This window comes from Myxocyprinus asiaticus, chromosome 35 (genome assembly GCF_019703515.2).
Source record: "Myxocyprinus asiaticus isolate MX2 ecotype Aquarium Trade chromosome 35, UBuf_Myxa_2, whole genome shotgun sequence".
Lineage (NCBI taxonomy): Eukaryota > Metazoa > Chordata > Actinopteri > Cypriniformes > Catostomidae > Myxocyprinus > Myxocyprinus asiaticus.
This window is the reverse complement of record NC_059378.1, coordinates 34,411,262-34,433,433: the sequence shown is the minus strand read 5'-3', so window position 1 is coordinate 34,433,433 and position 22,172 is coordinate 34,411,262. Positions and strand designations below refer to the sequence as shown.

The window sequence follows — 22,172 nt, the reverse complement described above, 5'->3', positions numbered from 1 at the left end:
GTATGACTACTGCTTTATACTGAACTGTTGCACATGAATAATTAATTATTAATCCCATGAACTCCAATGAATAATATCTACTAACTACAGTCCACATTTTGGCATTTTTAACCAATTTATTTGTTACCTAGGATGGCCCAACGTGCCATATACCATCCTATGGGACAAAAGATACTTATAAACGAGTTAGTCAGACATGTTTGAATTGGTCAAAATGGAAAGCGTATCTAAGATAGGAACAGATGTTTGACGGGGTATGTTTTGGTCGGACGATTATAGGGGAACACTTCCTGTACTGTTGAAAAAAAGCGAACTCACCCTTCCACTGCTGAAGGTAAGAAATTCACAACGAATGTTATATTATGTCGTGCAGACTTGCAGTAAATATCACCGACGTATACGAAAACGTCTGCGATTATGTTGCATACAGTATACAGTTATTTGAACTGTTAATTTTTTATTTAGTAGGAAAGTGGTTAGCTAACGGCAGATGCTCATGTGTATGTATTCACACGTTTATATCAAAATAAAGAACAAATTGTATGAAAACCTAATGGGCAAACCTGCTTAAAGAGACGTGTAAGAGTTTTGTAATATGATTTATTTGAAAACACATACGATGGGGTATTTAAAAAAGCTCGGTAGGGTCTGTTGACTTGAAGTGAAACATGCCTTGTCATTGAATGAAGTGGGGTTCCACCAATCGAATAGACTAAACGAATCATAGCGCCGCCTTTCTTCTCTGGACCGTCCAATCAGTGAAAGGATAACTGGTCTCTGATTGGTTGTGAACTCCAACTTGTCCCCGCTTACATAGCTAGCTGTTGTATTTTGTGCTACTTTAGTACGTTGAAAGTTATATCATGTTTCGACCTGTTTTTCCATTTATCTCATGATTTGTTATTTTTACAGATTTGCATTTCATCATGTTCTTGACAAGATCAGAATACGACAGGTAAATTAAACAATGAAACTTATTTGTAAAATTGAATGTATTTTATTTAAATATTGGACATTTATGATATCAGTGGCCTCTTGTTATAGTAGTTCCTTGGATATTTACATGTTCTTATGGTACAATAGAAATAGTCTTGTCTTGTAACTTTCACTTTCAGTTTTGCTTGCAAGTGGAAGAACTGCTGTAACTGTACAGTGTATTACAATGTATGCTAAATATTGTAAATACAGATTTGAATGTACTTAACCACACTAACTTTTTTCCTGTCCTCAGAGGGGTAAACACTTTCTCTCCAGAAGGACGACTTTTTCAAGTAGAATATGCCATTGAAGCTATCAAGGTAGACCTCATTTCTAATGTAGAATTATTTCCGTTTTTCTTAAGTAACAAAAAAACAAAAGACCAAAAAAGTACATAATAATCCGCTTATATAATATATAGTGATCTTTATTAGCGGTATATTGTTGGTTGTTTCAAACTGTCCCATTTTGTGACATGTCAATGTCATGTCTAACATTTGCTTTGCCTGTCTTTCCAGTTGGGTTCAACGGCCATTGGCATTCAGACATCGGAGGGGGTATGTCTTGCTGTCGAGAAGAGAATAACTTCTCCTCTGATGGAGCCCAGCAGCATTGAGAAGATTGTAGAAATCGATTCTCATATTGGTAACACAACTGCTGTCTTTATTAATCACCCTCATATTGTTCCAACCTCAGATTACTTTCTCTCTGGGGGCCTGGGTAGCTCAGCAAGTAAAGACGCTGACTACCACACCTGGAGTCGCAAGTTCGAATCCAGGGCGTGCTGAGCGACTCCAGTCAGGCTTCCTAAGCAACCAATTGGCCCGGTTGCTAGGGTGGGTAGAGTCACGTTGGGTTAACCTCCTCGTGGTCGCTATAATGTGGTTCTTGCTCTCGGTGGGGCACGTGGTGAGTTGTGCGTGGATGCCGCGAAGAATAGCGTGAGCCTCCACACGTGCTAGGTCTCCGCGGTAATGTGCTCAACAAGCCACGTGATAAGATGCGTGGATTTACGGTCTCAGACGTGGAGGCATCTGAGATTCGTCCTCCACCAACCGGATTGAGGCGAGTCACTACGCCACCATGAGGACTTGGAGCGATTTGGGGAGAAAATCCCCCGCCCCCCCTTCTCTCTTCCATGGAACACAAAAAGAGTTCAGAATGTTAGCCTCAGACACCTTTCACTTTCATTGCATATTTCGTCCATACATGAAAGTGAATGGTGATTGAGGCTAATGTTCTGCACAACATATTTTGTGTTCCATGAAGGAAAGAAGGACATATGGGTTTGGAAAGATGTGAAGGTGAGAACTAAGTCTTTAAGAGAACATGTTCTCGGTGGGTGCCGGGTAATAAAGCTAGTTGTGAAGAACTGATTGTGTTAATTTCTTATTACAGGCTGTGCCATGAGTGGCTTAATAGCTGATGCAAAAACACTTATCGACAAAGCAAGAGTGGAAACACAGGTGAGAAGTTTCTTTAATATTGTAATACTCCAGTTTTGAAACACTCCAGATCATATTTTAAGCACTGTCGTGGTGTTTTGTATTCTGCAGAACCATTGGTTTACCTACAATGAGACGATGACGGTAGAGAGCATAACACAGGCTGTGTCTAACCTCGCTCTGCAGTTTGGAGAGGAGGATGCTGATCCTGGTGCTATGGTAAGACCAGTCTGCCTTAAACTTAAAGGGAGTTTTCTCTAAAATTTCAGATTGAAACCAGAATAGGCTGAAATGATTCCTCCTTTTTGTCTTTTTTCTTTAGAGTCGTCCTTTTGGTGTTGCTCTACTTTTTGGAGGCAATGATGAGAAAGGACCTCAACTGTAAGCACACTCTGTATAGTTTGTAATGTTTAGCTACCTAAACATTTTTTAAATATAGCTAAATAGTTTAATTTAGCTTAAAAGTTCAAAACCTTCTCAAAGGGAAAATTCATTCAAAATGAAGATTCTGACATTGTTCCAAACCCAAATGACTGACTTTTCCTCCATGGAACACAAAGGGAGATGTAAAGCAGAATGTTAGCCTCAGTCACCATTAGGGATGGGCATTTTTGAGTAATTTTTTAGTCGAGTACTCTAACCCACAAAAAAAAAAAAAAGAAAAAGAGAGTAATCGATTACTCGTAAATGAACATTTCAGTTAAAAATAACAAGTATGACACATACGTGAAATTTATATTTTGTTCCCAAATGTTACCAAGAACAGTTTCAAAATAGGTAAACTATGCTTTTCTTTTGAGGAAAAAAATGAAATGAACAATATGCATTAATAATAATAAAAAGATTCAAAAATAACAGTTAACTTTTGCACTCACCTGGAACGTACATAGAAACCAGTATTAACGGCACATATCTAAATTCTGAGTCTACATAAAATTTTATCATTTCACATGTTATTATTCAGAAAAAACAGTGGTGAAAGTTGTTATAAAATGCACACTGCATGTGTTCAGATATTTAATACACATACAGGCTTCAGAGTTTCTTGTACCGCTTCACATTTCCTTTCCACTATAAAAACAGTCCATGACTCCAACAAGAACCGAATACCAAAAGAATAGAGTTCAATAAGAATCTAAGTATTACCACATTTAGCTTTGCTTGGAAGTACACAAAGATGCCCAACATGTCATCATCTCTTATCCAACACATCAACGACACATATCAGCAGCGCTTCCCCAGTGGACTCAATTGTAACTGCGAGATTTGGTGAAAGATCCAGAGGGAAAGTAATTTCAGCATTGCGCATGCCAGGCAAATATGCAAACAAAAATCATTTTGTGACATTCAAGTCATGTTTTTAATAGTCGGCTAGCTGGTGCAGAACGATTTGTCGATTACTCGTGCACATCCCTAATCACCATAATGATGTGCATGCTTAAAACATAATCAACATAAAAAATAACCATTAATCAAATATTCTTAAAAGTGTTCATAGATGGTCATCTCAAAGTTCTGAAAGGTTTCAAATACTTGGGTTTGTCTTTATTTAATTTGTTTGTAAACTTTATAAATCACACTGAACTCTTTGACAGATACCACATGGACCCTTCGGGCACTTTTGTCCAGTGTGATGCCAGGGCTATTGGCTCAGCATCTGAGGGTGCTCAGAGCTCTCTGCAGGAAGTCTATCACAAGGTACGTCCATCCATTCAATTTAACTGCGACCGTCTCACTGAGCTGCACCGCGGATCACACTCGGAGGGCGTGAAGATGGATCGCTTCTGAAGTGCTGTGATGTACACACCATCTGAGGATTGCGCCAACAGATGGTGTGTACATACACAATACTCCTGTGAAAATATAAACAAGGATTTTGATAGTGAACGCAAAGAACTCCAGTTTCACTTTAACAATCGTGAAATGGCAAATATTCTTGGTCGTTGCATGTTCATACAAGCAGTGTTAATGACATGCAGTGATGGAGGAGGAGACACCTGCTTACTCTATTCTCTGGATATTATAGAATAAAGATGATGATAGAATAAAGAAACTTATTTTAAATACATACAGAATCGCAAAGATCTTTATTCATGAGAAATGGTGGGTTTAAGCGGAGAGCCTTAAGATAATGTGTGTATTTAAAGAATTTATAATAATAATTAATAATAATTTTCTTTATTTATCACACATTATACATTTGCACATATACAGTGAAATTCTTCTTTTTCACATATCCCAGCTAGGCTGGGGTCAGAGTGCAGGGTCAGCCATGATACGGCGCCCCTGGAGCAGATAGGGTCAAGGGCCTTGCTCAAGGGCCCAACAGTGGCATCTTGGCGGTGCTGGGGCTTGAACCCCCGACCTTCTGATCAGTAACCCAGAGCCTTAACCGCTGAGCCACCACTGCCCCTATAACCCACCACTGCCCCTATTTATGACTGAAATATTATACTACTGCTAAATATAATATGATGTAATAGCTATTCAGGTTGGCTGGGTTCCAAAAACAACAGTGTAAATGTAAATTGGACCAAGACTAAAGCTAAAACCCGACATGACTTTCTGTAAAAGGAGAAAATAAAAGATCAAAACTTATTTGAAGCCTCTGGGATTTCCTTTAAGCCCAAACAACGCTTTAGTCCATGTGTTCTTCCATTGAGAATCGATGGTAAACTCGCAGAAATTAGTTTGATTTGTTTGCAAATTGGGTTAGAATTGTTTATTATTGTTTATTAGTCATGTCTGACTAACTCGTTTATAAAAGAGACACATATTTTAAGTATTTGGAAATATTTTGATATTTAAAATAGGGTCAGTCCATCTCAAGTGGTCCAATAATTGTAAAGTTGGTTGCTTGACCATTTTTAATTTTCCTATTTTAATTTTTTTTTTTTTTTTTTTTTAGTGATTACCTCTTTGTATTGGTATTGCAAAACCACCAGTATTTTGTTTTTATTTTACTTGGTTTAACTACGACGGCCATCTTTATGTCATGGCACACAAAAAATTTTGGTTCCACGGCTTTTTACAGAAACCTCAATATCTCGGCTCAGTATGGTCCTCGCTCCTTGGACCAATACCTGATCTCTAGAGCACATTACAAGGTACATGTACATATATACATTTTTATTATTTTTATGCTTATATTACATCTGTTAATTTCTCAAAATGCATGAATAAAGTAGGCTTTTCCCCAGATTTCTACTAACCCCAGCTCTGTAACCAGTGGAATCTCAAGCTCAATTTTTTACAGCAGAATACTACTTTAGAGGACTTATTTCTGTGAAAATTTTAGGTTCCTATCTGGTCCCCCATCAGAGATATTCAACCCGAAATTGAGGGAATTGTAAAAAATCTCACTTTCTCGCCCCATTAAAAAAAAAAAAAAAAAGAGAGAGAAGTCTCAAACTTCTGCATGCACACTATACTTACCTAGGTAACCCCTAAAAAAAATTAAGACTGAGACTCAAACCCTTCCCATTATAAAATGATCCTAAAAGTGGAACTTTGCGCAATGTTAAGCATTACATTAGGGCCTTAGTTCTAAGTCTAAGGAACAAGAATGTGCAAAATGTTTATATATGTCCATGTACAACCCCAATTCCGAAAAAGTTGGAACAGTATGAAAAATGCTAATAAAAACAAAAAGAAGTGATTTGTAAATTATATTCACCCTTTGCTATATTGAAAGCACTACAGCTAAACCTTATGTGATGTTTTACCTTGTGAATTTCATTGTTTATTTTTTTAATGTTCAGTCATTTCAAATCAGATGATTGCAACACGCTCCAAAAAAGTTGAGACAGGCAATTTAAGACTAAAAAATTTGACAAGTTAAAATAACAAGGCAATCTTAAACAGGAGATGTTAAACAGATGAGGCAATCATGTCATAGTATATAAGGAGCCTTCAAAAACAGCCTAGTCCTTCAAGAGCAAGGATCATTCGAGACTTCAGCAAATAATCCAGCACTTTGAGAACAATGTTCCCCAAAGACAAATTAGAAGGATTTCGGGCATTTCACCCTCTACAGTGCACAATATAGTGAAAAGATTCAAGGAATCTGGTCAAATCTCGGTGCGTAAGGGCAAGACGAAAACCACTTCTGAATGTGCGTGATCTCTGATCCCTCAGACATCACTGTCTTAAAAAACATCATTCATCTGTAATTGATATCATGAACATGGGCTTGGGATAACTTTAGTATACGTTTGTTAGTCAACACCACTTGCTGCTGCATCCACAGATGCAAGTTAAGACTTTACTATGCAAAGCAGAAGCCATACATCAACACTGTCCAGAAGTGCTGCCGACTTCTCTGGGCTCGGTCTCATCTTAGATGGAAAGTAGAACAGTGGAACCGTGTTTTTTGGTCCGAAGAGTCCACATTTCAAATAGTTTTTGAAAAACACTGCTGTCGTGTTCTCCGGGCCAAAGAGAAAAAGGACCATCCAAGCCATAATCAACGTCGGGTCCAAAAGCCAGTGTCTGTATGGGCCAGAGGTCTGTCAGTGCCCATGGCATGGGTAACTCGCACATCTCTGAGGGCACCATTAATGCAGAGAGAGATGTACAAATTTTGGAGCAGCAGATACAGCCGTCCAGCACCGTCTTTTCCAGGGATGACCCGGAATTTTCAGCAGGACAACTTCAAGCCACATACTGGCCGCAAGCAGAGAGTGCCGGTGCTAGATTGGCCTGCCTGCAGTCCTAACCATCTCCAATTGAGAATGTGTGGTGCATTATGAAACGCACAATACAGCAACGAAGACCCCGTACAATTGTGCAGCTGAAGACCAGCATAATGGATGAATGGGGGAAAATTCCAATTTTTAAACTTAAACTTGTGTATTCAGTGCCTAAATGCTCAAGTGTTATTAGAAGAAATGGTGATGTTTCACAGTGGTAAACACTCGACTGTCCCAACTTTTTTGGAGCTTGTTGCAATCATCTGATTTGAAATTACTGTACGTAAACAATGAAATTCACAAGGTAAAACATCATATAATGTTTAGTTGTAGTGCTTTCAATATAGCAAAGGGTGAATATAATTTACAAACCACTTCTTTTTTTTTTTTTATTAGCATTCTTCATACTGTCCCAACTTTTTCAGTATTGGGGTTGTAACTTTTAATGTGCTCTAGAGATCAGTTTTTGGTCCAAGGAGCTAGGACTATCCTGAGCCGAGATATTGAGGTTTCCGTAAACAGCTGTATAACCAAAATTGTCATGTGCCATGACACAAAGATGGCCGTCATGGTTAAACCAAGTAAAATAAAAATTTAAAAAACTGGTGGTTTTGCAATACCAATACATAGAGGTAATCACAAAAAAAATAACAATAGGAAAATTAAAAATGGTCAAGCAACCTGTATTGGACCACTTGAGATGGACTGATCCAATATAATTTGTCATTCATAAGTTTTGAAAGACTTAAAGTAATTATTTTATCCCTATTTTATTATATGATTCCAAGTTAAATATAAATATTAATTTGTTAAGGTGTATGATGTGCGCACTTTTTTTTTTTTTTCTTAATGACAATTAATCATAATCGTAAATAGGACTGGTTAAAAATATAGATTTTCCAATGCATAGCGAACTTTGTTTGAACGAACAAGATCAATCTTTTACTCTATATGGAAACCACCTACAATGCGAGTAAATCACTTGCAAATGCGACCAATTTTCAAACTGTGTGACTAAAATGTCTGTGATTAGCCACTGGCTGGTAATTTTTTAAATTTCACTCACCAGTGATTGAGTAGCGATATCCTTTCACTGCCTGTTGAAAGTAAAAGTTTGGTTTGACTCGTACTGCGTGTCCAAAGAAGAGATCCACGCAATCCATACGTCAGTGAATAATGTCTCTTTTAATATCCTTTTTGTTCTTTACAGTCAGTTGTTGATAAAAACATCTACAAAAAAAAAACTAATTCTAATTACAGAAAAAATGGATGCGTGAATAACCGTGCAACTCTAATCATGTTTATGTTTGCTCATTAGCTGATGCCGGTAGTCTTAAAAAGACAATACCGATTTAGCTCGTGTTTTAACATATCATTGTAAATACTTGTAAATACTACAAATTATTTACGTAAACAATAAATATGTGTGTATATATATATATATATATATATATATATATATATATATATAAAAAATTCGCAATTTCAAGACATTTATTAATGGAACACACTGAATTTGAAAAATTTTCAAAAGCTACAATGTGACCAATAAGATGAACTAATGTAGGCTAATATAGACAATTCTGGATAAACATAATTCAGTTAACATATGATGACTATCTATATTTTACAGTTCAATAGTCTATTAAGTAGATTTTAAGCTATAGCATAGTATTACAGCCTTCAAAATCTTTTATTTATGTATTCTTGATATATTACAAAATTGAACTCCACATGTCTGTCTAAATAACAGTATGCTAAGTTCTAACTTTAAAGGGACAGTTCACCCAAAAATGAAAATTCTCTAATTTATTCACACTCATGTCATCCCAGATGTGTATGGCTTTCTTTCTTCTGCTGAACACAAACTAAGATTTTTTAGAAGAATATCTCAGCTCTGTAGGTCCATACAATGCAAGTGAATGGTGATCAGAACTTTGAAGGTCCAAAAAGCACAAAGGCAGCATATAAGTAATCCACAGTGGTTAAATCCATATCTTCAGAAGTGATATGATAGGTGTGGTTAAAAAACAGATCAATATTTTTTATTTTTTTATTTTTTACTATAAATTCTCCTCTCTGTCCTGAAGGTGGCGATATGCACAATGTAAATTGCCAAAAGCAAAATAAGAATGTTAAAGTTGAGATTTATAGTAAAAAAGGACTTATATTGATCTGTTTCTCACCCACACCTATCATATCTCTTCTGAAGACATGGATTAAACCACTGAAGTCGTATTAATTACTTTTGTGCTGCCTTTATGTGCTTTTTGAGCTTCAAATTTCTGTCCACCATTCACTTGCATTGTGAGGACCTACAGAGCTGAGATATTCTTCTAAAAAACGTTGTTTGTGTTCAGCTGAAGAAAGAAAGTCCTGCACATCTGGGATGGCATGAGGGTGAGTACATGATTAGAGAATTTTCCATTTTGGATGAACTTTCACTTTTAGAGTCTTATTCATTCTGCCATAGACCGGTTATTTCGAGAGAGTATTCTCACAGAGGAACATGTTTGGCTCACTCCCAAGAGAATCCTACAGCAGCAACTTGAGCCACATGCTTGAATCTACCCCACCCATTTACTCATTCCAGTACATCATGCTTCTACTAGTGTAACTTAAGTCACCAGACTCAGCACCCATGTGACAGTGCAATCTAATAAACATCAGCCAGTGTCCAAAAGACTTTTCCAAAGATGTAATTACTTTCAAGATACCCAGTCACACTGAATGCCAGAAAGTTTAGCATTGGTGCTGCATCTTTTCCTTAACAAAACATTCATAAAATCTCTGTTAATCTTTTGCAGTCCATGACATTAAAGGAGGCTATCAAGTCTTCTCTCACGATTCTGAAACAAGTGATGGAGGAGAAGCTGAATGCCACTAACATTGAGGTAATGCACAAGTGATCCACCCAACATGGTGTGAATCATGTGAATTATAATTTAATTTAAAGGGGTCATATCACGAGGAATCAAATTTCCCTTGATCTTTTAAGATAAAAGAGCTTGTACTATGAAAATATACTGTATTCTTCAGAAATTGAAACTTTTACCCCAGTCCAATAGACCTTTTATTTAAAACAATATCCAAAAACAACTTGTTCAGAACTTCTGAAACTTTCTGTTGTCAGATACATCAAATACAAATACATCACTGGGGTTGTTTTATGAATCTGTCACAATGTAATGCAGGATGTGACAGTTAATAATGCATTCAAATGTATCCGACTGACAAAAGTTCTAACATTTTAATACTCATTTTCTCTTCTCTCCAGCTTGCCACAATAGAGCCAGGCAAGACCTTTCACATGTACACAAAAGAAGAACTTGAGGATGTCATCAAGGATATCTAAAGCTGAACAGAGCTGTGCTAAGCCCAACTGATGTTCGATAAAGAAATCCAATGTGATTTGTGTGAATCATCACACAGCAATTGCATATGTAATACTCTGGCTGCATCCTACGGTTTGCCTGTTCAGACAGGAATTAAGACTTTATACTTTTTCTTTTCCTTTTCTGTCAATCCAAAAATTTCTATAGTTCCGTACAAGCACAGAACAGCAAATCGTGTAGTTGACTTAAACGGGGGGGTTCTTTTTGTTACAAATCAATGCATCAATAAACTGTTGTTGGAAAAAAGCAATGTGTTTGAGTGTTTTCTTTTTCACAAGTGATTTATGATATAGAAGGAAATCCATATGTGCTGTTCAAGATTGTCATACTCTTGGATGTTGTATTTAATTTATTTACTATTATTATTAAATATGGAAAATGGCAATAATAAATGTAGGTGTATCCAAACGTTTGGCTAGTTGTGAAGTTATTGTCTTTATATTATTATTTCTGAGACCATACAGAGAAAAAAATGTGCTGCAATTTTCTGTGAAACCAAATGTTTGGGAGTGTGACCAATATCATAGGCCTGATATTAATATCATAAATATTAATATCACAATACTATTTTAATATAAATCTTTTTATATTTATTTATTTTCTATACAATGCAAATGAATGTCACAGACCTTTCAAGCTCCAAAAATCACATAAAGACATCATAAAAGTAATCCATACAACTCCAGTGATTAAATCCATGTCTTCAGAAGCAATATAATAGGTGTGGGTGAGAAACTGATCAAGTCCTTTTTTTACTATAAATTTCCACTTTCACATTTTGAAAGTGAAAGTACAGATTTATATAAAAAAAGGATTGAAATATTTATCTGTTTTTCACCTAAAGGGATTGCATCACATCAGAAAACAGATTTAACCACTGGAGTTATATGGATTAGTTTTATGATGTTTTATTATGTGATTTTTGGGACTTGAAACGTCTGCTCACCACACTCTTGCATTGTATGGATCTTCAGACCTGAAATATTCTGATAAAAATCTTTGTTTGTGTTCAGTAGAAGAACTAAATGATGAGAGAGTTTTCTTTTTTGGGTGAACTATCCCTTTAACAAGCCTTTTTACTGGATCTCAGGAGGTTACTCTTTTGAGATTTGTATGACAGGCAAATTTGTCACTCACGTGGTAGCTTTGTTGCCATTTAATACAGATGAAAGCGTGGTTAACCCAGTTCTGTACGCAAATGAACGAACCCTAGTACAGCGAACGCATGTATTTTAACATTCATAAATCAGCCTTGGCAATTGGTCAGTTACTGAGTAACTTTGGCATAATATAATTAATATTAATGACAAAGGCTTCGCCATTGGAATGGTTCCGACACCGTCACTACGACCTAATTAATATCCATAAGCGAAGCCCTCACTATGGCAGGTTTGCCAAGCAACGTCAGCGCGACTTATTAATATTCATAAAACGGGGCGTGATTGGACGGTCCCTCCTAATCTTGAACAATCCGTGAGTTGAGCAGTGCGCAGTACAGCGGCTTCTCCACAGACATGCGTCGGAGCGTAAACACTGAACGTTCGGTACCAATAAACCTCCTATTTATGGATATTTAGAGAGAAGAATTTTCTGCACATTAAACGGAAACCATGAGCACCGTATTCTGCTGTGTTTTGTTTGCATTATTCTCAATGGCTCTTTGCATGGACTTTGAGGAGAGACCCAGCTCCAGGAGGAGTGAACAAAACATGTTTCTAAAGAGTCACAAAATACGAAATCTGCTCAGTTTGAGAGATTTACACCAGCCGGAACATATAAAGATGAAAAGGAGTGAAGAATCCGCACAAAATCAGTGTGAATCGTTGCACGGATACGAACCTACATTAAAAAACAATACTAATACGGTAGGTCACATTTGCACATCAATATAGGCTAATATATTAATGATATAATATAATTTGTAAAATATTTTAATATTTTTTGGTCCTGTTTCAAAATTTGTAAAAAATAAAAAAATTAAAAAAAAGTAAATATATATATGCAAAAGTCTTAGTCACATAAGATGCTTCACAAAACATTTGTCTTAAGATGGTTATTTATATTTTCAGTTTTAGTGTGGGAATAGGAAATATACATTTTAGACTGCTAAACATTTATTTTGCGAATAGAATAGAAGAACAGGGAGCCCTGCAACAGATGGCATTACCCCCACAGAGGGTAACCCCCCCCCCCCCCCCCCACACACACACACACTGAATATTGAGTCAGTCTGGGATTACAAGAAGAGACAGAAGTAATTGAGACAGCCGAAATAGATAGAAGAACTGTGGCAAATTCTCCAAGAAGCTTAGAACATCCTATCGGCCAACAACCAAGAAAAACTGTGTCCAGGTGTACTTAGGAGAATTGGTGCTGTTTTGAAGGCAAAGGTGGTCACACCAAATATTGATTTAGCTTTTTTTTATGTTTACTGGACTTTGTATGACATTAATTGACAAATAAAAAAACTACTGGCATTATTTTTAAAGACATCCTCACTATGCAAAATTTTCCCCAAGTGCCTAAAACGTTTACACAGTACTGTGTATATATATATATATATATATATTACTATAATATATATAATTATATTATACAATTATGTATAATAATATTATGTATATATATATATATATATATATATATATATATATATATATATATCCACAGTATATTATTTTATTTTTTTTACTTTTTAAGACTCTTATTTATTTAGTCTTTTTATTTATTCTTTGTTTATATTTGATCTGTTAGCTTTTTTTATTACATTTTCTGAAAGTAAGAAAGGATGAATTCCCTAAGAATGAATTTGGCTGCTTTGGAAGTTCTTCCTGTATTTCTAAGGATCATAAATTACAAAAATGTGGTCATACTGGCCACAGTTATAAGATTACCTAATAATGTGTTTGCATCACCCTTCCTGACAAGTTAATGTTATTTTTTAACAGCCTTGTTTCAAAGATCACATTAATGTCTATAAAGCCATAAAGTAAGTTTTTAAGCATTTTCAAAACTGTATAAAAACTATTTCTCAAGCAAACTGCAATGACAAGTTTTCCATATGGCAGATATTATAAAAGCATCACTCAACAGTATCAACTTTTAATTCAGCTTGCTGTATTTATTGTACTTTGATGTCGACGAGTTGATGTTTTCTCCTCAAGACATTCCACAGATCTCATTTTTACGCCAAGAGCTGAAATGCGTTTGTCCTCTGGATGTGCTTCTTATGTCCCTTAAATCAGTTTCTTCAGTATTTATGTACAGACACCAGAAAGTCAGGTGATTTTGTTGAGCCAAAGCAGTCAGAGCTCATTCTTAGCCATGAATGATTACTAATCTTAAAGAAGTCAGCAAAGCATGCTCTCTTTCTGCTTCTCTCTTCTATCCCTCTTCCCCCAGCACATCAAGTACATTTTACCAGCAGTTGGCTTGACCTCACTGTGCAGAAAGTATCGGTAAACGATACGCTTCATCTATGCCAATCCATATCTCTCATATCAGTGCTGTTCTATGGACAGCATCCTCTATTTATCCAAATACAGAGCGAATTTCAGGATAAACCAAGGCAATTGGTCAAGAGATTAGCCTTGTTCAATTATAATCTATTTTTTTAAATGTGCTGATAGAAAGAGACTGATGTTGTTAAGAAAGAGCACAGCCAGTTCTTTTATGGTCAGTGTTTTGGCTCCCATTGACTCACATTCTGTCAAGCATAAATGACTGTTGCAGTGAAATGCTTCCTCCAAGAATGGAATGTTTCTGAAACGGGAAGAGGCTTGGGGTATGACAACACTGGGAAAAGTATTTGAAGGGAACGTCTCAAAAAAACATCTCCTTGCTGAATTCATTGAGGCCGTTTAACACCTGTTTGGATAGTTGTTGAATATCAAGGTGTTTAGTGAGTACTCAGTGACCCAGTCAGACCCAGTTGAGTTCCTTTTAGGGAGTTCCTGTAGTTAGGAGGCTATTTTGATCTAAAACCTAAATTTGACCCTTGATTATTTTTAGAATATGTATTTATTTTAAGGCCACCGTTGAACTGAGGATTTCTTATTTTGTACATCAGAAAGCAAAATATAAGAAATTTCTACATTTGGGATAATTTGTTTTTCTAAGTGTTAAAGCATACTCTATGCAAGTACATGAATAAAGACACATCTAACTCACTGAAAAAAAAATATTTTGTGTAGTGAATATTGCAGAAAAGATTAAGTACTTTCTACTAGAGGTAGACTGATTGGTTTTACCGATTAATTGGTGCCGATAGTTGCTTTTTGGAACTATCGGTTATTGGCATAGATTTTCCACCATTTGGTAAATACTTCCATATAGAGCATTGTAACTAAGCCAAGTCTCTGTCATTTTAAAATAAGAGTCCCCTGTGTATTTCAGACTTGTTTTAAGTTGAAAGTCTCCCGTAATGCACAGAATCTAAATTTTTCTAGTTATTATTGAGATTTTGGGTTCACAATAAACTGCTTTTGGGCTTTTTAATATTTATTTTGGACTCCTGTAGCCTCAATATCTGTGCCCTTCATAGTGAGGAAAGACTACGTTTTTTTTATCATTTTATAAATTGATTTTTAAAAAACTATCGGCCGATTTATCGGTTATCAGCCTTTTCCCACCACCTTAATTATCATATCGGCAAAATCCACTATCGTCGATCTCTACTTTCTACATTGAATAAGTTAGTTTAAGTGTGATCTTGAAAATGTTAAGTAAATTCTACATTTGTACTCAATTCAAACATTTAAAAATGAATGCTCTAGCTTATAAATATTATTTATGATTGTTTTGTTATCTTTACAATGCGTTATCATGTATCAATCCTAAAGTAGAAAACCATGTAATATTTATTCGCTTATTTGAGTAAATTTCACAAGTAAATAAAATAAGTACATTTTACTTAACTTTTCAGAACTGTTGTTCCCAGCGTGCATAAATAACTAATGAGCTTGCATGGTTTCACTGTTTGCAAGTTGATTTAAACTGTTTTTATTGTTGATTTTTTGGTTATGTTTGGTAACATTGTTTTGTGAGTCTGAAGTAAATTCCCTAATCAAAATTACCCGTTCATGATCACAAAAAGGATCTGTTGATTGTTTCCGTCATCGTGGTTTGTGAAACAAGTGTTCAGGTCTGCGTGCGCAGCTCTGAATCTTGAATATAACGCCAGTAATGCAAGTTGATGTTGTCTAATAGACTACATAGCATGGGGAAGACGTTTATGTGTCATGTGGTACATGAATAAGTATGCTTAAAAAAACATTGAAAGCTAGTACATTTCCAAAAGCAAAGCTTAATTTAGTGCTACATTGCACAAGTAAAATTTACCAACAAAGTGTGAGTAAAATTTACTTGAAACAGAGTATTGCAAAGTAAATTTTACTTGAGAATTTCTAATTAAAGCCACCAAAAACTGTGTGTAACCTTTACTTGAAAATATGGTCTGTTCAATTTATTTGCAATTTCTGTATGGAAATTGTTTGCAATTTTTAATTTTTTTATTTTTTTTATGTAAGCCACACTCAACATTTTTTTCAGTGTACGCAAGCTCAAGTTTGTGTGCTGTTGCGTTCCAAAATGTGTCAAGAACGCAACACATAACACAACGCAAGTTGCATTCTGAATGTTGCAGCAAGGGGCGCTATGGCAGACATTAGTGTAACTGTTTGCTTCTACTTTGAGTTTTCTCTTTCAGGCCAACAACTGTAACGGTTGAACAACAGTTTTTAAGAGAATATTGCTGTTAAAGTAAATATATTTATAGCAACTTACCTAAAAAATAAATACATCCAATTTAATGGCACAGACTTTTGAAGGTAACTCTATCGCCCCCTTGAGTACTGAGGTTTGTTACCGCCACAGCAACGCAAGAACGCACAAAGCATGTTGGACCGGACCACACGTTGGCCAAGTGCTCGGGTCTATGTTCGTGCACTTGTGTAAAGTATATATCTGACCTAACATTCAAGCAACATCGATAAAACTGGACAACTAGTTTGTTTAGTATGTTGAGGTTTTTCCACCAACTTTGAACCAATTTACTATTTGAAAACCTGTACATTGAAGTTTATTGCTTACTGTTCATTATTTTCTGATGAAAATGTGAGTGGGTGGTTTCCAGGGCATTGCTATGCAGTGTCTAGGCTGTTCTGGGTGGTTGTTAGGGTTTTGCAATTGCTGGAGCATTCGGGTGGTTGCTTACTGACCCGATTCAAAATAGTCCACCCGCAAGTCTTTCTGATATTCTGGTCACTAGATATGGCTGTGGTCCCTCCCTCAATGTAAGTCTATGGAATTATTTTTTTTTTTTTTTTGTCTGTTTTATTGTCTGCCAAGTGGAAATCATAAGTGTGATTGCTTAGAAAAGTAACAGCCTACCACTCATTAACAAGCCCCACAGTGTGAGGTATCATTCATGCCCCTATAGCACAAACAATGCTTAAATACTTGGGGTTAGGGTTGCAATGAACCCCAGGGTTTTGTCCAGTCAGTTATGATAATTTACTAGAAATATAGAAAATATAATTTGTTATCAGTGAAGCAAAATATTAGGATGGTTTCAGTGGAAGTTTTGAGGTGCAATATTCCAGATCTATTTCAGTTCTTTTTTTCTGATGTTGTCCAAAATGTGCAAATGAATAGCAGCGTTGTGCAAGAGTCTGTGGTCGGTCTGCGTGAAAACTGGCTGCCGAACGTTCTCTGGCAAATTGGAGTTTATGACTTGCCAGAGCAATTAAAATCTTTACAAGCTCGTAAAATAGTGTCCTCTTAACAACTGCATGTAGATTATTCAATGTTTGACAGTGTGTGAATAACTTTGTTTGAATGATCTGAATCAAGTTAGTGATACTCTTGTGGTGACTTAGAGAGTTTTGATTCCTTGTGACTTTTTTTATGTCCAGTCTGGATGTTTAAATCCAAGTTGTGCCAGTGGGTAGTTATGTATGTAAGTCCAACAAAAACACAATCACGGCTCCATCTAATGATCGGCTGACCTCTCACCCATTTCGGTGCAGCGTTCCAGTTAGGAAAACATGGTGTAAGTTCTTTATTCTGGGATATTTTGGTGCATGTTTTTGATTCACGTGTTAGCATTTGCCCACCTGTCTAAGTAGCACAAATCTTTGGGACTATACCGAGACGTGCCGCTTATTAAACCCAAATTATAGATGTTTTACTGTCTAGAGATGAAGTCATGTTTGTTGTTGTCCATCAGACTGTGAAGCCATTTGGATAAAGACTAAAGCTTCTTTTTGGCCGGGTCTGGGGTTCAAAGACTGTTTACCATTTCAACATGAGGGAAAGACATCCAGGTTTTCCCTCTTCCCAATCCTGGGGAGAATGTACCGAGAAAGCTTTTTCTGTCCTCTCTGAAATGTTCAGGGTTGGTGAGATGCCAGGAACTGGGAACCAAGAAAATCAGCCTGTGCAATGTTCCTCATGCTATTAATGTGTTCCGTGTAGTGGAAGTGTTGGGCAAAGATCAAAATGGAAACCATAGAGACATCACTTTGTTTAGGACACTCTATGTTCAGAAGAGCAGGGCCAATGCATGGTTTACTTTCAGATATTTCTCTTTGGAAGATTCCTGAAAAGGCTGTCGGCCATGTGATTCTTTTGGAGGATTTTATGGGCCCCATGGCCCCATGCTTAGGTGGCTATCAGAGTCTTAGTGTAACAGACAGGCTTTATTATAACACGGCTGGCCCCCTGAAGAATGGATTTTCTCTCCAAGTACCCCCACTGAGTCATCGGTTGATTGTATCACAAAACAGACCTTAGTAATCCAATACTGACCTGAGACCAGTTTTGCTAGGTCTTTCATAGTGGTAGGGATTCAAACAGTCTGATTCCAGGATAAAATTACTCTACTGCAAATTAGGATTGAGTACCATTTCCTAAAGGTATGGTCACATTTGCCTTTGCACGTAGAAATTCTGCTGGCGAAGAAAGCATGGGCAAATGTTAAGCACTTGTAAAACCTCCAAAAATGAGTCTTTTTTTTTTTTTAATGGTGCACTTTATATTCTGGGAGAGTGAATTTATAAAGAGACTCCCCACTAAAATGATTTGCTCATCAATTTTGAATTTTCAGTGTAGCTATGGACTGCCCACACAGAAGTCACTACTAAACCGAGCAACTTCCTATTGGTCAGCGATGCAAATTCAGGTGTCAAAGTTCGTCAAACCTGAACCCCATGCAAAATTCCCATGGGAAAATTTTTCACTGATCAGGTGAAATTTCCGATATGCAAATTCCCGACTGTATATTAAGGCCAGAAACAAACTCTAAGCAAGAACGTGAAAGCAGACGCATATACTTGACCAACACATTGCAAGTGCACATCCCTGTTGTATAAATGTGCGTTCCTGCGTTACTGTGGTATTCAATTTCATTACTCGAGGGGGCGATAGAGTTTCCTTTGGGTAGCAAGCTATAAACATGTCAACAGTTGAGGAGTGTGTGCTATTGCATTTACTAAACTGTTGCTCCACTTTGATAGTAGTTTACCTGTTTATGCTAATGCTCGCTAAAACATGCCTTGTGGCAATGCTGAGAATGCAACTAGTACTTGCATTGACTTATAAACTGCGTTCGGACACAACGCAAAATCAAGCTTGTGTAGCTATGAGCATTTGCACATTTGTGTCAAGTATGTTTCTGCTCTATGTTCTTCTCCATTTACATTTAAAGGGATAGTTCATCCAAAAATTAAAGTTCTGTCATCATTTACTCAACTTTAGTTTGTATCATTTTAAGGCATTTAGAAAATCAAGAGCAACATAAAGTGCTTAGTTTCAGAAGTTTCCAAACTGAAGGATTGTTTTTTGTTCATGATATCTTCTCATAAATATTTATTCACCGTCTTACAAGACTAGTTGTCTTGGTGCAGGCCATTTTTGGCAAGACTATGTTTTGTTGGCCAGGACAGCGATATCAGCTTGTACAGCATGTTTCTTTCTTTTTGGTGTTTAAATGTGGCAAGAAACTAGGCAGTCATTAAAACCATTGTTCAAAGTAATATTCTAGAAAAGGAACATAGTCATTACTTGTTCGCACTGTCCTGGAACATGTGTACCATTCACCCACAGAATGGTCTGTTTTTAAGGTGGGTTTGCATTAGACAAGTAGGTAGACTGGGTTGGTTACATGGAAACTTTTGTTCACACTTTGGATTGAGCAAGTTTCCACTGGGCCTGGACACTATGTGTGTTTCAAAAATGCTGCGGTTGCTTTGCTTCCCTGGACTGAGTACTGCTTGTATTTAAGAAAAACCAAGTGAAAATCGTACAAGATGTCATCATTGGGCCGAAGTGAGAAACAGAGTATTCTGTGACATGGTCATTGATCCCTGGGGGCTCGGGTAGAATTGCAGAAATGCAGAGAGCATATGATCCGTAGAATGGAGTGCAGTGAACCTTCACAAAAAAGATGTCCAAATGGACCGTAAAATAGCATATGAGATACTCCAGATGTTTCTAAATGGGTCTGTTCTAAAACATTGTGAGCTGCACTTCTGTCTGTGTCTGTGTCTTGCTGTCTAAGGCCAGACACGTTCTTGTGCTAAGGTAGACGCAGCGCAATGAATACAACAAAATGCAGGTGTCTCGAGATGGGTTATTGAAAGTTGATGTTCTTTTTAACTTGATACGGCATCTAAAAAATGTGGCACTCCTGCGCGAGATCTGAAAAACAGCAAGACATGGTGCAACAGTCAAAGATGTCCGTCTAGTGCGCGTTTATATAGACATGCTGAAAAACAGCGTAGATGGATGCAAAAATTCGTTCGGTGCGAACACCCCTATGGCAGGATCTTAACCGTCATGGAACCTTGCAAGTGATTGATTTGAAACACTATAAAGGCGCTTCAGACAAATTGTGCTCTTCACGTGAAATGATGAGTTTGTAGTAGCTCTGTGCCATTAGCATGTCGCTATGCTATTTTAATTACTAGAAAAATACATAGCACATACACAATATTGGGTCAAATGGTATATTTTCAATTAGACTGAACTGTTTTTGGTTTTCACTATACACTAGGCTTGGGATCGATGCCTTTTTCACGCATCGATAATCAGAAGATTTTCCTGATGATTATCGATATATATCGGCATTTTTCAGATATAAATAGGGCTACCCATTTCACAATAGTCTGTCTTTTCAAAGATACACTGCCTTGCCAAAAAAAAGTTGCCGTTTGGATTTAAATAAGCAGATATTTAAGAGCCTATGATTGGATCATTAATGCAGTGGTTAATATTTTTCAGTTGGCAACCATTCTTTTAACCCTAACTGATGCAATGTGTAGCTTCTCATTTTTTAAATTCAGGCTCAAATTGTGAAAGAGTGGTTCAGGGAGCATGAGGAATAATTTTCACAAATGAATTTGCCACCACAGTCCTGACCTTAACCCCAAGTCTTTGGGATGTGCTGGAGAAGTCTTTACGGAGCGGTTCAACTCTCCTGTCGTTAATACAAGATCTCGGCCAAAAATGTATGCAACTCTAGATGGAAATAAATGTTGTGAAATTGCATAAGGTTGTCGAAACAATGCCATGAAGAATGTGCGCCGTAATTGAAGCTAAATGTGGTCCAACGAAATATTAGAATATGCAACTTTTTTTTTTGGCCAGGCAGTGTATTTATCAACTTTGGTAAAGTGTGAGCTGCAGGGTAAATTAAAGGGGGTCGCACACAGGTCGTGTCTGACGGATGACATGCCACATTCTAAAATTCAAAACAATATTTTTTTACCAAGGTACGCACACACCGCGGGCTTGCCGTCTCTCGAGGCTGCTCAAAAATCTGCAACGCCACGGAGCGTAACGCGAACATAAATTCGACCCAAATCATTAACAAAGGACAAAGATTATTTACTTTAGCCGTTAGTGGATGATATATTGTGTATATGCATCTTTCATATTGCCTACACAATGTATTTTCAGTTACAAGTATGTCTTTTTGTGGTTTGACAGCTTGAATGAAACCTCTTCAAAGATACATACAGAGAAATTGCATAATCATTTCTAATCGATCATTTTGCACATGCACTATGTTTTTGATTCATACACAATCCTGCAAACTCATCAACATCACTTTCATTCTTGAAGTACAAAAACCTTTTGTGTGTATGCATACTATGCAAAGAGCTCTTAAATACCATCCTATGTTGTGATACCTGTGCTTTGCGACCTTCTTCAGTAAATGTTGTCTCACCCCCTTGTGGTCTCCCAACGCTATTACACCAGACATTCAACAGAAGCCCAACAGTGAATTAAAAGCACACAAATTAGGCTTCTAATTTAAATGTTGGATAATGCTAATATATCGATGCCTCAAAAAAATATCGATAAAATAACGTGCTGATCAATAATCGATATATCGATATTTTATGACATGCCTACTATACACCTTTTTCCTGAACACGGATGTATTCCACAGTTCATAACAGAAGCCTGTTTTCACTTTCCAGTCTCCAGTGTTTTCACTCACATCGGTGTATGTTCTTAGCAGATAATGTGATGTTTAGCATTTAAATGTGGCTCCATAGTGCCGGTACTTACAGAGTCACGATGACCATCTCTTGACAGTGCCTTGCCTGTCAAATTTAAGAAATGGGTGGATGACTTGAAGCGTTGGCCCGAGGTTA

General features: G+C 36.8%; 2 protein-coding genes across 3 annotated transcripts in view; both read left to right on the top strand.

Annotated features, from left to right (window-relative positions):
• The first annotated feature begins 254 nt into the window (after positions 1-254).
• LOC127426435 (proteasome subunit alpha type-5-like) lies at positions 255-10,813 on the top strand. Its single transcript, XM_051673243.1, has 10 exons — positions 255-334; positions 913-955; positions 1,232-1,298; positions 1,497-1,623; positions 2,377-2,444; positions 2,535-2,642; positions 2,746-2,804; positions 4,019-4,121; positions 9,922-10,008; positions 10,392-10,813. Exons 2-10 carry the CDS (start codon positions 927-929, stop codon positions 10,467-10,469), a joined length of 726 nt encoding a protein of 241 aa, XP_051529203.1. The 5' UTR covers positions 255-334; positions 913-926; the 3' UTR covers positions 10,470-10,813.
• Positions 10,814-11,982: 1,169 nt separating this feature from the next.
• Positions 11,983-22,172, top strand: part of LOC127426418 (sortilin-like) — a 31,826-nt gene continuing 21,636 nt past the window's right edge. For both annotated transcript variants that reach the window (XM_051673199.1, XM_051673202.1), the window contains exon 1: positions 11,983-12,374. In XM_051673199.1, the coding sequence (XP_051529159.1) occupies positions 12,120-12,374 (255 nt within the window). In that variant the 5' untranslated portion in view covers positions 11,983-12,119. The remainder of the gene's footprint in view (positions 12,375-22,172) is intronic.